This window comes from Propithecus coquereli, unplaced genomic scaffold (assembly GCF_000956105.1).
Source record: "Propithecus coquereli isolate 6110/MARCELLA unplaced genomic scaffold, Pcoq_1.0 Scaffold532, whole genome shotgun sequence".
In the NCBI taxonomy this organism is placed as follows: Eukaryota; Metazoa; Chordata; class Mammalia; order Primates; family Indriidae; genus Propithecus; species Propithecus coquereli.
In genome coordinates this window covers 821,299-839,564 of record NW_012151197.1, presented here as the reverse complement: position 1 = coordinate 839,564, position 18,266 = coordinate 821,299, and the positions used below count along the sequence as shown (strand labels likewise).

General features: G+C 37.1%; 1 protein-coding gene across 1 annotated transcript in view; it reads left to right on the top strand.

The window, feature by feature from the left end:
• The window catches only part of SLX4IP (SLX4 interacting protein), a 186,191-nt gene that overhangs the window by 12,844 nt on the left and 155,081 nt on the right, over window positions 1-18,266 (top strand). Inside the window, exon 2 of the mRNA XM_012657196.1 lies at window positions 8,881-8,936. Coding sequence (XP_012512650.1) covers window positions 8,910-8,936 — 27 coding nt within the window. The 5' untranslated portion in view covers window positions 8,881-8,909. The remainder of the gene's footprint in view (window positions 1-8,880; window positions 8,937-18,266) is intronic.

Genomic DNA, 18,266 nt, shown 5'->3' with positions numbered 1-18,266 from the left:
TTCTAATGGTTCATCATTAAACAAGTTTGCTATGTTTTTTTTTAGATTAAGAAATTCCTTTCTATTTTTAGATTTTTAATGTTTTTCTTTACTTTTTTTTCTGTCTCTATGAAAATGATCATGAGCTTTTTTTTTTTTTTTTCCTACTTCAGTTTTTTGGTGTGGTAATTTTTATATTGTTAAGCCCACCTTGCACTCCTCAGATACCTCATTTGGTTCTGATGTTTGGTTTTTTTTTTTATATATAGAGTAGCTTACTAGGTTCAGGTTGCTTCTGTTTGTTTAGATTCTTGCCTCTGTGTTTATGTGTAGAATTGACTATGATGTTCCTCTTGTCTAGTTTTGCTAAGGGCTCCATAAAATGAGCGTGGGGTGATTTCCCTCTATTCTCTTCTCTGGAAGAATCTGTGTACTGGCATTATTTGTTCTTGAACTACTGTTGGATTTTAGATTGTGGATGTTTAGAAATGGAATGTGCTGTAGAGGTCAGCCTGTCCAGCCTCACTGTTCTGCGGAGGCAGGAAGAATTAAATGCTGAGGCTCAAATCCAGGGGACATTTTCTACTGTACCATGACAGCAATTTCACCATTGTAGAAACCCTAATCCTGAAGTGGAGTTAATAGTTTATTATCTAAAACATAGGACTCAGAGCCTTCACACTGAATGAAGTCTGTTTGAATCCCATGTAAGAGAGGCTCAGAGAACATCGCATTAGCCTTAGTCCCTTAGTTTTCTGTGCCTACCTGATTAAGGTTAAGAATGGGGATAAGAAAGGGAGCTGCAGGAGACCGGCACTCTGAGAACTCATGGAAAGCCTGCAGGAGCAGACAGAAGACCTTCAGGCCTACTGGTGAGCAGCTCTGTGTAGGAGCCTGCAGCTCAGAGGGGTGATGACGTATATATTGCCTAGTGTGTTGATAGATGATAATTTTGATCTGGACTATCAAAGAAACATTCAATATATGGTATTTTTATAAACATCGGTAAAGATTCAGTATATTTTTGGAAATTTTCCTTAAAAGCAGCAAAACTGAAAAGGTTGTGTGCATAAATGACTCAGCTCCAATTATCTGGAACATTTCTTCATCTAGCAGACTTTTCTTGAGCATCCTCTAGTGTTAGGCGTTGCTCACCTGTGAAAGTGTACGCCTTCCACCATGGGTAAGTATGATTTTATCATATTTGGGGTTTAGCAAATTGGTTTAGTTCATTTCAGATTTCAGTTCACCATTTAGTGCATTCCCAGCACCTGTGCCTAATGCTGTAATGAACCAAAGGAAAGATGCTTTCTTTATCTGAAATGACTTCAGCAAATATGCAAGCTCAAGGTCTATGCGACTGGCTCTCCAGATGTTTGTGGGCTTTATCTTGGTGGAATTCATTTATTTGTATTTTGTATATCAAAAATATACAAAGTATTTTGTACAAAATACAAAATATAAAAGGATGCCATATTATATAACATAATGATAAATTAATTCAAACTACATTTTCTTTAATTATAGAGTTTATTTCTTCTCTTTCTCTCTTTCTTTGATTAGTAGGCTAGAACTGCTACTTATGTAGCTTTATTTGAAGTCATACCCTGTGTCAGGAACTTGTGCCTTGGCGGGAGGCTGAGGAAGGAAGGTCACACCTACTTTGACTTCCCAGTTAGCCATTGACCTTGGCAGTTCTGCAGGTGACAGATGGTACTAGTTTGCCTCAAGGGGGCCCTATCTAGCCCTTGGCTAGGCCATCAGCTGTCAGATCATGGCCTGGTCCCATAAGTTTTCATTAGGGGAGTACACGGCAAGGCTGGGAGTAAATATCTCTAAAATTGTGGGTTTTTTTGCATCTCCAAACATCGTGGAAACAAGTGAAAAAATTATATACATTGAAGCAGAATGTCTCATGATATTAATAATGGGCTAAAAATATTCAAAATATATATTTCCTTTTTCCCATATAGCCTATTTTACAGTAGCGGACCACATTATTTTATATAAAAAATATGCTTTTCAGTTCTAGAGTCCCATAGATTGTATTTTTGAGATTAGACTTTGATGATACTTTTTGAAGAATCCAGACTTTAAAAAGTAAAGGTAGCTGTTCTTGCATTACTGATGAAAATAAAAATAAAAACCAAAAACCACCTTATTGTGAGTTAAAAATGTAACCTTCACCGTAATGTGGCTCACAATCTCTAACAGCAGATAAGGTCTGAAAGCCTTGCCTCGGCCTCATGTGTGATCTGCCTGTCCTTCAGGAAAAGAAGGACATATGGGAAACCCTGTGTATAATTAACAATTAGATCACATGTACTTCGCCTTCGATTGGGTACTTGCTGGCAAAACTTCATCCCCCGTTTCCCTGTCTGAGTCCTGATGCCTCTGAGTACCCTTTAAATACCCCCAATGAGGGACTCCCTAAGTTCTTAGTAAAGTTATTCAAGCCTGATTTAATACATTTAAGTGGACTGATTTTATGTTTATCAGGCTCAAATAATATAATTTTAAAGATCTAGCTAAAGTTTTCAGGACAGCCTTTACATATGTTATTTTCAAACACATGTGCCTGATTTTCCAGGAATTTATTTTTTTCCATTTATACCTGTATCTAAATGGTCTCGCTAAGATGAACATCATTAAAAGTTTTTCTAAGTCATATGTATTTTGTTATTCAGAGAATAGAAATGAATACTTAAAGCGATTTAGAGTTTAGATAAAGATATTTTTGTCCATTTAAAAAATTAGAATCAAAGGGTACCAGATTTTTAGAAAATCACTGTTAACTAAGTAATAGTAATTACTAACAATCATCGAAGGCCTAGTGTTTATAAATCGTTATAGTGAGTGTTTTTATTTGTCATTTTATTTAGTCCTTTCAATACTTTTGAGTTAGGTATTATAATCTCTATTTTATAAATAAGGAATTCAAGGCACAGAAATAAGTACTCTTCTTATTTAAAAAAAAGTAGTCTCAAACTGTGCCATCCATTATGGTAGCCACTAACCTCAGATGTCTGTTGAGCAGTTGACATGCGGCCAGTCCAAATTGAGATGTGCTGGAAATATAAAATACCTAATTTCAAAGGCTTAGTTAAAATAAGAATGTGAACGTTTTTGTATTGATCACGTTGAAATGCTAACATGTTGGATATACTGCGTTAAATTAAATATATGTATTTATATATCATTGAAATTAATTTCACCTGTTTCTATTTACTTTTTTCTTAAAAGCAGCTACTAGAAAATTTAAAATTACGTTTGTGGCTTGCATTGCATTTTTATTGGACAGTACTGCTCTAAGAGTGTCTATACACAATTTCGATGGACAGGTAGTTCCACACACAAAGCTTGTGAATAATGATATCCTCACCACCCCTTCCTTCCTCCTTGCTTGTGAGTCCTCTTCACCTTCTTCTTCAGGTTGGGGCAAAGTTTAGCTCTGAAGAATTCTGTCCCTATCACTAATTTACTTGCTGTATTTCTGCTTTATTGTAACTGTTATGGCTATTTTTACGGGTTTTAGCTTTGCTTCTGAAACATTTTCTTACCATTAAACAGAGCTTTGGCTCCCTTTAATCCCTGCGCCCCCACTGTGTATACACACATACACACACACACACATACACACACACACACATACACACACACACACACACAGTATTCCCCATCCTCCTAATATCATTGTAAACATAATACTGTTTAGGTAAAGATTCAATGTTTGCTATTATGACTATAAATGCTAATCATAACTAGCTGTGTATTAAATACTCTTTACTTTTTACGTTCTGCACGATTTTTGTTTAGTGTGGAATCAATAATTGCCCTATTACTGTTCAGCTGTTTAGCTTGCTGTGTACCTGTCCTAATTCAATCTCATATTCCACCAGTTGTCTAAAGTTCATGTGCATGCATGCAGACCCTTCTGGACATGCCTTTCCTGGATCCTTGCAACCTGTTCCAGTGTGGACCAGCGGTCTGCCCTTTGCCCATGGCTCTCATGCAGGGTCTCCTTTCCCCAGATCCTCAGCTTTCCTCTGCCTTCCTCCTGCCGCGCCCTTCCTGTTTCCTGCATCTTCCTCTTTCTTGGTTAATTTCCTCATTTTGGTGAAGCACATCTTTAGTAGCTTCCTGAGAAAGGATGCATGGGATGTACATTTTTTAAAAACTTGCATGTCTAAAAATGTTTTTTCTCCCCTGAAGTTTAAATGTAGTTGGAGGTTGGAAACAATTTTCGTCAGAATTTTGAAGATATTTCTCCGTTGCCTTTTAGCTTCCAGAATTGCTTGAGGCAGTTGGAGCCAATTCTGGCTCCTATGCTTTCTATTATTTGCCTCCTACCCCTAGTCCCCCCAAAAAAACTTTTTCAAGGTTCTTTTTTCCCCAATGCCTAACATTAGGGTGATAGACACCCTAATATGGGCCTGTTTCCATCCTAATTTTCCTGTGTTGGGCCTCCTATACTGGTCCTTTAATTTTAATTTATTCTTTCTTATTTTTTTATCTCTTTTATTTTTGCTGAAGTTTCTGAGAGATTTACTTAGCTTCCTACTTGTCTATTAAGTTTTTTATTTTGGCTATCATGGTTTTAATTTGTTGTTTTCTGAAAGTTCCCCCTTTTGCGTTATTTTTTGCTTTATGGATGCAATATCTCTGATCTCCTTAATGATAGATTTTATTAGAAAAAAGATTTCCTTCTCTCTTCTTACTTTCTTTCAGCTAAGTAGCTTTTCTGTCTTTTTGGTTTTCTTTCATGATAGAATCTTGCCTTAGATTGTAGGTGGTTCCTGGTTGTTTACTTGTATTTGAGAATGGGACATTAAAAAGATGACTAGGATCTCTGCACATGGGTGTGGGGCTTGTGGTTGTGGACTTCACTTTAGAGCCATCTGTCTAGGCTATTTCCTTGGGGAACCCCTGATGTCAGTGTTTTTAAGATCCTGCCTTTTAGGTTAGTCCAATTCCTTGAATAGGGAAGTTTCGATCTCCTGTCTGGAGAGTTAGGCAGAGTAGAGGGGCATGCCAGCTGGGGAAGGTCTCAGTTTGCAAATGTTTTCTAATCTCTTTTTTCAGGAGAGTAGCCCCCACCTTATACTGCGTCTGGTGCTTTCCAGACCAGAGAACTTCTGTCTGACCCTCTCCAGACAATACTCCAGGCTTCTGCGGGGGTGGAAAAGGGCAGTTGCCTGGCTGAGCACAGTAAAATTTACCTTTTTATTGTCAAACAATATTCTGTTGTATGGATGTACCACATTTTATTTATCCCTTCATGAGTTGATAGACATTTGGGTTGTTTCTACTTTTTGGTTATTGTTAATAATGCTTCTGTGAACGTTCCTGTACAATTTTTTGTATGGACATGATGTTTTTATTTTATTTTTCTTGGATATATACCTAGGAATGGAAATGCTGGATCATATGGCAACTCTGCTTAAATTTTGAAGAACTGCCAAACTATTGTCCAAAGTGGCTGCAACATTTTACATTCCTACCAGCAATGTGTGAGAGTACCAGCTTATTCACATCCTTGCCAACCACCTGTTACTGTTAGTCATCTTGAGTTTAGCCATCCTAATGGGTGTAAAGTAATATCCCAATATGGTTTTGATTTGCATTTCTTTGATAGCTAATGATGTTAAGCATCTTTTCATGTGCTTATAGGCCATTTGTATATCTTCTTTGAAAGAATTTCTGTTCAAGTTCTTCACCCATTTTTATGGGTCCAGAACCTTCCGCTGCATAACTCTGCTATCTGTTCACCCATTTTTAAATTGGGTTATTTGTCCTTTTATCGAGTTGTGAGAGTTCTTTATATATTCTGGACATGAGTCTCTGCTATAGTTTGGATGTTTGACCCTCCAAACCTCATGTTGAAATTTGATCCTCCATGTTGAAGATGGGGCCTAATGGGAGGTGTTTGGGTCATATGGGTGGATCCCTCATAAATGGCTTGGTGCCATCCTTGCAGGTAATGATTGAGTTCTCACACTATTAGTTCCTGACAGAGTTCCTCTGAGAGCTGGTTGTTAAAAACAGCCTGACACCTCCCTCCCCTCTGTCTTCTGTTCTCAGAAGAACAGAAGTGATTTTTGCATGATGGCTCTCCTTTGCCTTCCACCATGAGTGGAAGCAGCCTGAGGGGCCCTCACCAGAAGCCGAGCAGAAGCTTCTTGTACAGTCTGTACACCTCTGAGTCAGATAAACTTCTTTTCTTTACAAATTACGCAGCCTCAGGTATTCCTTTATAGCAACACCAATGCACGAAAACAGTCCCTTATCAGATGTATAATTTGCAGATATCGTCTCCTATTCTGTGGCTTGTCTTTTTCCTTTCTAGGTTTGAAGTATAAAAGTTTTTAATTTTGATGAAATCTAATTTACTGAATTCTTTCTTTTGTCACTTATGCTTTGATATATCTAAAAAACAATTGCCAAATGCAAGGTCACAAACATTTATGCTGATGTTTTCTTCAAAGAATTTTATAGTTTTAACTCTTATATGTAGATCTTTGATCTACTTTGAGTTAATTTTTATATGTAGTGTGATGTAGGGGCCCAACTTTATTATTTTGCATGTAGATATCCAACTGTCCCAGCACTATTTGTTGGAAGAACTATTTCCCCATCAAATTATCTTGGCACCCTTGTTGAAAATCGATTGACCATAAATGTAAGGATCTATTTCTGGACTCTTGACTTTGTTCCATTGATCTATATGTCTGTTTTTATGCTAGTGCAGGTTGAGCACCCCCAGTCCAAAAATGCTAAATTCAAAATACTCTCAACTCCAAAACTTTTTGCGTGCCAACATGATGCCACAGGTGGAAAATTCCACACCTGACCTTGTGTAATGGGCCACATTCAAAACGTTTTTTCATGCACAAAATTATAAAAATACTGTATAAAATTACCTTCAGGGTGTGTGTACAAGTGAATATAAAACATAAATGGATTTTGTGTTTAGACTTGGGTCCCAACCCTAAGATATCTCGTTATGTATATGCGAATATTCCAAAACCCAAAAAAACCTGCAATCTGAAACACTTCTGGTCCCAAGCATTTTGGATAAAGAGTACTAAACCTGTACCACACTGTTTTGATTGCTGTAGCTTTGCAGTAAGTTTTTAAATCAGGGAGTCTGAGTCTTCCAACTTTTTTCTTTTTTTGTGATCGTTTTGGCAATCCTTTGCACTTTCATATGCATTTTAGGATAAGTTGTCAATTTCTATACAAAGTCAGCTGGGATTTTGATAGGGATTGTGTTGAATCTGTAGATCAATTTGGGGACTATTGCTATCTTAATAGTACTAAGTACTCTAATCCATGAGCGCTAATGTTTAATAGCCTTTTAGAAAATGGTTAATCACTTTCCATTCACTTAAGTTTTTAATTTCATCCAGTTATATTTTATGGCTTTTGGTGTACAGATTTGGTACTCTTTATTATATTTATTCCTAAGTATTCTTTTTGATGGTATTGTAAATGGAATTGTTTTCTTAATTTCATTTTAAGACTATTCATTGCTGTTGTATGGAAATACAGTAGATTTTAAAATACTAATCCTATATCCTACAACCTTACTGAACTCGTTTATTAATTTTAGTAGTTTTTTGGTGATTTCGTTAGGGTTTTCTATATATAAGACTATGGTTTTTTTTTGTGAATAGACATAGTGTTGTCTCTTCCCTCCTAATCTGGATGCTTTTTATTTCTTTTTCTTGCCGAATTGCTCTGGTCAGAATCTCTAATACAATGTTGAATAGAAGTGGCAAGAGCAGACATCCTTGTCTTTTTCTTATCTTAAGGGAAAAAACATTCAGTCTTTCACCATTGAGTATGATTTTACTTGTGGGTTTTTCATAGACACCTTTTATTAGGTTGAGGGACTCCCTTCTATTCCTATTGTGCTGGATTTTTTTAAATCAGGAAAGCATTTTGTGTTTAAGTGATTTTTTTTTTATTTGAGATGATTATGTGCATTTTTTTCTTTTATTCTATTAATATGATATATTATTTTGATTAATTTTCAGATGTTAACCACCCTTGCATTCCTGGGTAAATCCAACTTGGTTATAGTATACAATATAATCTTTTTCATAAGTTGCTGTGTTGGGTTTGCTAGTATTTTGTTGAGGATTTTTGTGTCCTTCTTCCTAAGGCATAGTGGTGTGTAGTTTTCTTGTGATGTCTCTGTTATTGGTATCAAGATAATACTGGTCTCTTAGAATGATTTGAGTTTTTCTCATGTGCCTATTTTTTTAAAGAGTTTTTGAAGGGTTCATATTAATTATTCTTAAAACATTTGGTAGAATACATCAGGGAGACCATCTGGGCCTATGCTTTTCTTTTTGTGGACAGTTTTTTTGTTTTTTTTTTTTTTTTTTTTGAGACAGAGTCTAACTATGTTGCCTGGGCTAGAGTGAGTGCCGTGGCGTCAGCCTAGCTCACAGCAACCTCAGACTCCTGGGCTCAAGCGATCCTCCTGCCTCAGCCTCCCGAGTAACTGGGACTACAGGCATGCTCCACCATGCCCGGCTAATTTTTTCTATATATTTTTAGTTGTCCAATTAATTTCTTTCTAATTTTAGTAGAGACGGGGTCTCGCTCTTGCTCAGGCTGGTCTCGAACTCCTGAGCTCAAACAATCCACCCGCCTCGGCCTCCCAGAGAGCTAGGATTACAGGCGTGAGCCACCGCGCCCGGCCGTGGGCAGTTTTTAAGTTAACAATTTAATATAGTATTTTGGTTAAGAACAATTATAAGTGAACATTCATCCACAAATTCCTATTGATATTTTATTATTCAGCCAACTGTTCTCTTACATAATATCCAAAGAAAAGGAGATTTTGATATACTTAATTATAACTTTATTTTTTTTTTCTCTCTCTTAAAGGTCTGAAGTTATTGTGCAATCAGTAAGCCATGGCATCTAAGAAATTTGCTGTTAAAGTAAGTAATGTTTAATAGCCTTTTAAAAAATGGTTAATCACTTTCTGTTAGTAATATAACTGATTCCTATGTTAATTGAAAATGGAAGTTCTGAACTTTTTACATTGGGGACTAAAAATTTTAAGTAGGCACATTGAAAATTTATATGTTAAGAATGAAATGGAGGAGAGGATTAATAGTTCATATGGTTATGAGAGTTCTTTGCTTCAAGTCTTTTGTAAGCTGCTTTTTGATCATAACATGGTCTTTAATGTGTAAAATTATCATTCACATTGCATGTCCATGGCATGATTTCTGATTATGTCAAAGCAGATAAAAGTTCAAAGTAAAAGCAGCAGGCAGCAAATGCTCACCTGGGTGAATGGCAGGACTGAGTTATCTTGCTTGCTGCCCTCTCATTTTCCTCCTTTTTGTGTCCCTTCTCCATCCCTTAATGGCTGGGGCTGAGACCTTCTCATCTGTGGTAGGGAAGGAGAGGGGAAGAATTTATAAATAGTGAGTATAAAATTTTGGAGATGCTTTCACATATATTGGCTGTTCTTTAGGACATTTTCCGTATGCTAATGTTATCTTAAGTACAAGTTCAAAACATCAAAATATAAATTACAGTATTTAGTTGACCAGATTAAGTACTATTTAATATTATAGTTCTATCTTATTTTTAAACAAGTCATTGCTCATTTAGATTTACCAACATATTTGTAAATTTCATTGCTTACAATTATTTCTTGTATCCGTATGTTCCTTAGTATTTCTTTCTGTGAGGACAAGTGGTGAACTTTCACTATTTGTCTGTCTAAAAATGTATTTTGGTCTTACTCTACGAAGGTATTTAGTTGGTTTTAGAATTCTAGGTTGAGCATTATTTTCCCTCAGCATTTTAAAGATATTTTTTCATTGTTTTCTGGTATCTGTTATTGCTTCTGAGAAGTGTTTTTGTTATCTGTTGATGCTTAAAAACAACCTTAAAACTGAGTGGTTATTTTTCTTCTCCTTATCTCTCTGCGTTGCATTCAGGGTGTTTTTTAATCAGACCTCTTCCAGTTCACTAAAATCTCTTTATCTGTATTTAATCTTCTATTTAACCTGTTTATTTCTAGTAACTGTCTTTCTTTTCTTTTCTTTCTTTTCTTCTTTCCTCTCACTCTGTCACTTCAGCTGGAGTACAGTGGCATCATTGTAGCTCACAGCAACCTGAAACTCCTGGGCTCAAGCAATCCTCCTGCCTCAGCCTCCTGAGTAGCTGGGAGTATTGGTGTGAGCAACAATGCCCGGCTAATTTTTTTCTATTTTGAGTAGAGACAGGGTCTTGCTTTTGCTCATGTCGGTCTCGAACTCCTGAGCTCATGTAGTCCTCCCGCCTCAGCCTCCCAGCGTGCTAGGATTATAGACGTGAGCCACCACGCCCAGCCAGTAACTTTATTTTTTATGTGAGAATTATATTTGGTAGTTTTTTGAAATTCAAATTCTATCAGTTCTTTTTTTATGTACTTGCCCTATTTTTCTGATATGTTTCCATTTCCTTCTTTTATCTTCTTAATAATCGTTAACATAATTTATTTTATAATCTCTTCGATTGTTCTTCTATTTCCATGATTATTTACTAAGTGTGGAATAAATTGGTCATTGAAATTGTTGGATTGTTTATGAGTTTGTAATTTTTGATTGTGTACTTGTTTCAGTGACACCCTCCCGCCACACACACGCACGCACAAGTGGAAAGACCTGTAAGCGCTGCAGAGCATTTGAGCAATTTCAAAATTTACTTCTGCTGGAGCCATTGGTATTTCAGTGGTTTTGGACCAGAATTTATATTAATTTCATGCTTGGGATTCCGCCACCTTGTGGATAGCATAACTTTAGAACCCACAACCGAGTTTGGCACAAACTTGGTGTTTTTTGTAACCTGCAAACACTCCCTCACTTCCTTGTATTCTCCCTTTGCTGGCACCCTCTGAGGTCCTGGATGGATAGCATGTTTCCATGTTGCTTGCTTCCCTTGGTCAGTAAGCAGAGATATTTTTTTAGTTGTGTTTTCATGAAGGTTGTAATTTCTCAAAGGAATGAAGTAAAAAGCGCTATTGAATATCTGCCCCAAGAAATTTATGGTTTTGGTTATGGACAAACTTGCTTATATAAACCAGAAAATATTATGTGAGGATATCTACAAATTGAATACTTATTTATGTGTCAAGCATTGTATTTTGTGCTGACGGGATACAAAGAAGTGTAAAGTTGAAGTTCTTCATAACTCCTGGTTCCGCTAACTGTAATGAGCTCATTCCCAGCTCTCCTTGATCCTCTATACTTCCAGGGCATTAGGATACCAGCTCTCAGCCTTCCTGGCTTTTATATCCTGCTTCCAAATATTCTGACAGCCAGGCTTGAGCCTTCTAAAGGGGTGATTATTGATTAGTATTGTTAGGGGTTTATTAATTTTATTAGTCTTTTCAGAGAACCAGCTTCTGGCTTTGGTTTCCCCACCCCTTACCCCCCACCCCGTAATATACTTGTTTTGTATTTTATCAATTCTTTTCCTATCTTTATTATTAATATTTCCTTCCTTCTGATTTCTTTGGGTAAATTTGCTAATCTTTTTCCAGTTTCTTAAGGTGGATGCTTAAATCATTGCTTTAGAGCCTTTCTTCTTTCTTAACATATGCACTTAAAGCTATAAATTTCTCTGTAAACATTTCCTACTTTGTGTCCCTCATGTTTTGATAGGGATGCAGTTGAAGTAGGAATTTTGTCATATTCAGGCCAAAGTAATTTCTAATTTACATTGTGATTTTGTTTTTGATCCATGGGTTATTTAAATCTAGTATGTTGTTTAAAGTATTTGCAAATTTTCTAATAATCATTTTGTTATTGGTGTTTAGCAAAGTAACTCTATTTTGGTAAATGTTCCCTAAGTACTTGAAAAACTGTGATGGTTTTCAGGTGCAGTGAACTATACACACACACACACACACACACACACACACACACACACACATATCTCAAGTCAGGCTCATTAATTGTGTTATAAAACTCTGCTATGTATTTACTAATATTTTTGTCCACTTGTTCTATCAGTTGAGCAAAGTATTTTACACTCTTCAACTATGGGTTTACACTTGCATACCTTTCCTTTTAGTTTTTTTGACTTTTGTCTTGCATATTTTGAGGCTATGTTATCAATAGATATGTACAAATTTACAATTGCTATATCTATCTGTTAAGTCTTTAATTATTACAAAATATCTCCTTTTATTTCTAATAATATTTCTTAACCTAAAATCTGCTTGTTGAATATTAGGATAGCCTATACGTAGGCTCCCCCAACTAGATAAATATATGGATTCCTACTGGATTCCCAAAGTGCACCAGTCAGTAAGCCCCACCCATGTACACAAAGTTTCCAATCATCGTTTCCTTGTCTGTTTTAATTATGAATGGACAAAAGAAGGTCAGAGAGATTCTAGGGAACAAAACACTTTAAATACACTATAATTTGTATCCTCAGAGCAAAAGAGGAAGCTATTATGTTATGGCCCAATTGGGTTGTATTGCCTGCTGTACAGAAGAGAGCCAATACACTGAGACAGCAGGGGTTGCAGCAGAGAAAAAGTTTAATATTGCAGGGCTCCCAGTGAGAAGACGGGAGGAATTTCTCAAATCCACCTCCCTGAGAATTTGGAGACTAGGGTTTTTAAATCCTTGAAATGCAGGGAGCCAGGGAATCAGTATTACTGATTGGTTGGGTTAGGGATGAAATCGCAGGGGTATAGAAATTGTCTTCTTGCACTGAGTCAGTTGCTGGGTGGGGGGTCACTGGCCTGGTTTGGTCAGTTGGTACACCGGAATGCAGGATCTGGAAGATACTTCAAAGACCAGCCTTAGGTTTCACAAGGGTGATGTTGTCTATGGGAGCAATGAAGAAAGCTGCTAATCTTTATGACCATCAGTTATGTGACTCCTAAGTAGTACATTGTAAGAGAAAAGCAAGCCAGGGAACAATGGCTGGTTATTTTTTTTTAACTATGCCTATACCTTTGCGGAGTTCAGGCCCCTAGCACAGTTCCCACCTTGCAGCCCTTTATTAGTTTTATGAAGGGAGGTTTCAGTTACATATAACCATGAAAGAAGATCAGTATGTTATGAACTAGGGAAATTCCTGAGAATAGGAAAGAGCTCTTATACACTAAAAACATGATAGGAATAAAAATTTAATAAACTATGGATGAACCTCGAGGAATACTACCCAGAAAATAGAACAAAAAGATAATAGATAAAAATTGGGGATAAAACACAAGAAAATTAGAGATTCAGTCTTGATATGAAAAACTGGAATTCTAAAAAGAAAAAGAAAACAGTGAAGAGGAAAATTATTAAAGAAATAATAAAATAACACCAAGAGTAAAGAACACAAAGTTCCTGTTTGAAAGGGCTGTGAGCACATAGCCAACAAAGTCAATGAAAAAGAATTTAGAGAAGATCTTAAAAAAAAAACAACAAACAACACAGATCACATACAGAGGATCAAGAATCATAACAGCTTTCTCAACATCAATAGCTAGGAGATAATGCAGTGGAACAATACTCTCAATATTTTGGGAAAAATGGTTTCCAACCCAGAATTCCCTTCACAGCCCAACTTTCAATCACATGTTATAGTGGAATAGAGACATTTTCAAAAACGCAAAGTCTAAGAAAAATTATCTTCTGATACATCCTGTCTTAGGAAGGATGTGGTCTTCCAGAATGTGGGGGAGTAAGCAGACAAAGAATCAGATGTGGTGTCCAGGAAGTAGGGAACCCAACAGGCAAGGGCCTACGCAAATCCCATGATGATCCTTGTATGTCTTGCCTAGAAATTTTAAGGGTGGAAAAGGGATGATCGTTAAGGATCACGGCTGACACCCCTATAACAATAGACAAGCTAACAAGGGAAAAGCATAGCAAATTTATTATGTGCACGTGTGCATTGGAGTAATAGAAAATATGAAAACTCAAAGGGCCACATGGTAGACTCTTATATACCCTCTTCAATGGGGAAAAGGAAATAGGGGCAGCTGTAGGAGTAAGTGATAGAAATTAACTTGTAAATGATTCTTTTTGGAATTGGAATGAACCTGAGAGGCAGATACTGTCTTGTGAAAAAGTCTGTCCACGTGTGGTTGCATTCCTCAATCTTCTTTTCCAGGATAGATGATTTGACCAGATGGAAGGCAATTGTGCTCCTCTTTGGGGTCCAGTTTCTAGGTAAATAAGGGAACTTCAGAAAACAACTTATCCTATGCTTCAGTAGAGACAACGGATTAGGGGTTTGGAGGGAAGATCAGAGAGACTCAGCATATTAAGGCACCATATTTCAGGGTATTGGTTTCTGAACCCCAACAAAAGTAACAAAAGTAATCAGATTTGAACAGGACAGAGGGTTCCACGAAAGATGTCCCAACAAAAATGAATAAAATACCTCATATATTCAAATACATTGAGAAGAGAATTTTTTTAGACCTGTCAGAGAGCATGGGAATGATTTAGGCATAGGAATATGGGAGAACTAAACAAAAGATGATGTAATTCTTAACTCTAAGTAAACAAAATTGTGCAAGGTAGGAGAGTAAGCATAGTATACTATGTGGTTCAGCTTTGAACAAAAGGTACATTTCATAATACTGTGAACTCCAAGTTGGGGAAGGAGGCATGTGAGAGGGTAACATGTAAGCATTAAATTCTCATTTTCCATAGATAGTATGTAAAACTGAAATAATAAGATATTTGTAGTATAAACATGATATTTAGGAATATAGTGGTGAATATCAGATCATATAGCTAAGTTTTAGTTTGATTGCACTTGGTGAGTGACAGGTAAGGTAAGGGTAGGGGCTGGATAAGGCAGAGGAGGCCTGATTTTGATGTGCCATTTTAATGTGTCTATACAGTAATACAAAAAATTGGGCTGGGTGCAGTGGCTACAGCCTGTAATCCCAGCACTTTGGGAGGCCAAGGCTGGAAGATCACTTGAGGCCAGGAGTTTGAGATCAGCCTGGGGAACATAGTAAGACCCCTTCTCTGCAAAAAGAATTAAAAAATTAGCTGGGTGTGGTGGCACACACCTGTAGTCCCAGCTACTTGGGAGACTGAGGTGGGAGGATCACTTGAGCCCAGGAGTTTAAGGGTGTGGCCTATCTCTGTAAAAAAAAAAAAAAAAAAATTAATAAGTGAATAAATAAAATTTAAGAGGAATTAATTATGCACATTTTTCATACAGATACATTCTACTTTCAGCTATTTGGGTTGAAAAGTATTAATACTTGGATAGAGCAGGGTTTTTAAAGTAACAGAAACACTGATGAACACCAAGTAGTTTGCCACATGATGTGGGTTTATTCTAAGACTTCCCTTAGAATGGTATTAATTATCCACGCAATCAACATATCCTTCTTCAAATGAAGAAAGGTCTTCTGACCTTCCTGCATATAAGTGCTTTTTTTTTTCTTTTTAAATGCTGTGACCCTGGCCTCGAACTCTTTCTTATAACTGCCTCTTTGGCAATTCCTTGGAAATGGCAATAGTGCATGAGATGAGAGTCCTTGGAACTAGTTTTCAGGGTCTCTAGACTACTGGGCCACTGCAGCTTGTGGCAGGGAGATATGTTCTATATACTGCAGTGAGTATTCTTGTCTCAACTGAAAGAAGTGGTAGCAGCAGGCACATGTCTCCCCAAGGCTCCATAGCAATCTTAAACCTGAACTTTGCACTCACCCTAATATTTTATAAAATTTCCCAAATTAAAAATTCTTTAGGGTGGGGGAAAGGTCTAGATCAGAGGTTGGCAAATTACAGTCCACATGCCAGCTGCTTGTTTTTGTAAATAATGTTTTCCTAGAACATGGCTACTGCCATTTGTTTACATATTGCCTCTGCTTTCATGCTACAGTGGAGTGAACAGTTGAGTAGTTGCAACAAAGACCTTATTACCTGCAAAGTCTGAAATACACATACACACTCACACATACAGATTTATGTGTATAATATGTATATAAATACATCTCTTATATCATACTGCAATTCCTATTAGCCACATTTCAAATGCTTGGTAGGGGGTAGTTGGCTGATAGCAGCTGTTTTGGACAGCACAGGTCTAAATTGTTGCATCCTCTTCACTCCCATTTCCTTGCACCTTGTCAGAGCAAGCATTCAATGAAGTTACCCTGGGTTAATCTGGCTGCAGGAGTGTGATAAATTAGCAAGGCCAAGGCAAGGCCATTTCCTTTGCCATGTAAGCAAGAAATGGACATGGATACATAATGTAATAATCATGGGTGTTTATCCATTAAAACAGAACTTTAGTAAAAAAAAATCTGAATAATAAATTATTTTTAAAAGTGTCATAACATGCATGGTGTCTACCTTGGGAAAGTTTATGTGTCTACCCTCTGCTTTAGAGGTATTTGAAAAAATACAGAATGTTGCCAGGCCTCACTCTTTGTAATAGTTGCATCTTACGATGTTATGATTTCAAATTTGGGGTTCCAGTGAAGCAGTACTGTGAAAGTTTCCTACCTTATTGTCTGTCTCTGTAGATCATTTCCTCTGCTTCCTGCATCTGTTTTCTTGGATTAGTTAGGTATTACACCAAAGTCTAGAATTCTTTTGGCTACAAAGCGTGCTCTGCTTCCTCCCCTCCCCCCAACCCACTTTATTGTGGGTGGGAAAATTTTTGTTGGGAGGGCTTGATTAATTAGAAGGGATTCCTGGCTTCCCCAGCGGTGGCAGCCTGGGAAGATTACAGAACCTGGCTTAGTGACAGGCTAGTCTGTATTTAAGGAAAATCTTAGACCCGCCAGATTTCTCTGGAATGTGGATCTGGCTTTGTCTTCCACTGGGAGTAATGGCCCCCTCCTTCTCCTTCCCACCCATTCCAGGAGGCTGTAAGCTTTTACTTTTGCTGTTGATAGTTGTCTGCTTTTTATTCTGGGGGAGGAGAGAGCTGGAAATTTGGGGTAGGAAGCCTGCATCATTTTCTAAATCTAAAGTAAGAGGTTTAAAGTTTTATTAATGTTTAGAAGGAAAGGAGGGATTTTACTATTTTTTTTTAAACTCCCTGCATCTTTACTATCTCTGTTTTTCTTTCCACTCCTTTGTAGCAATTATAGTTTTATGTTCTGCTATGAATTTCAGTTAACCTTAGTCTTTACATTCCTTAGAACACCGCAAAAAGAGAAATATGCCCAAGAATTGATAGTCATTTCCCTTTTGTAGTAAAAGTGAAGGGCCGTGCTTTAAACTTAAGAGAGGGACAATTGAATAGCAAATGGGTAATCATTAGGCTAGTTTTGCTAGTTTGCTTCAAGGAATCACTTAAATCCTGTGTCCTAGGTTTCTTAGTCTACTTAAATGGGAATATTGTACCATTAGAGTAGGAGACTAGAAGCCAGAGTTGAGACTGGATGTAGAGGCTTGCAGAGTGGGTGCAGGTGTTAAAGCAAACAACCCTCAGGCAGAAGCTAACTAGAAGGGCTGATAACAACAGGCAAGAACTGGCTTCAACTGGCTTATCAGCTATCTCTGCCACCTTACATGAACTTTGGCTAATTATAATATCATTTACATTGTGGTTTTAAAATTTCTCCACCCTTGAAATCACCATGACAGTTCTGACAGTTTCGTATAAAGTATGAAAATGGGAGAGAACCCAATTCTAGGAATTACTACCCAAATTTTTAGTAAAAGCCAATCCCTGAGCCTTGGATGTTCCTCCCCTCAATTAGTAAGACTTAAGAAGACCAAAAACCACTTTCTCCCAGTGCAGCTGCTGTTTTTTGAGCCTGCCCACTCCCCTCATTGAGAGGGTACTTTCTTTTTCAATAAAAAGCTTTCACTTGGCTTATGTGGTGTGTTCTGAAATTCTTCTCTCCCCCCGCCGCCCCAAACCCCACTCCCATCACCAAGAACCTGGGAAAACCTGCACTTGGAGGCTGGTAACCATGCTGACTTTGTTATTAAGGCTCATTTGAAAACCGATGCATTTATTTTGTGTATCACATTGAAAAAAAGATTGATGCAAATATTTCCATATCAGTTGAGTTCTCTGGGTCCTGATTTTCTACTAAATGTTAGGAAAGAATAAGACTGAAGGGCCCTAATAGAATTTATTACAAAAGTTTTTAATGGTTATATTGTTTACTAGAAATAAATTTGAACGGGGAGTGTGCATGCGACCATTATCCTTGAGAATGTTTTCACAAAGACATTTGTTTTGAAACTTTTCAAAACGGAAGAAGTACCTCTGTATCTCTTCTCCTGATTCGAACTCTTAATCTTCTATTTTCTGCTTCATTC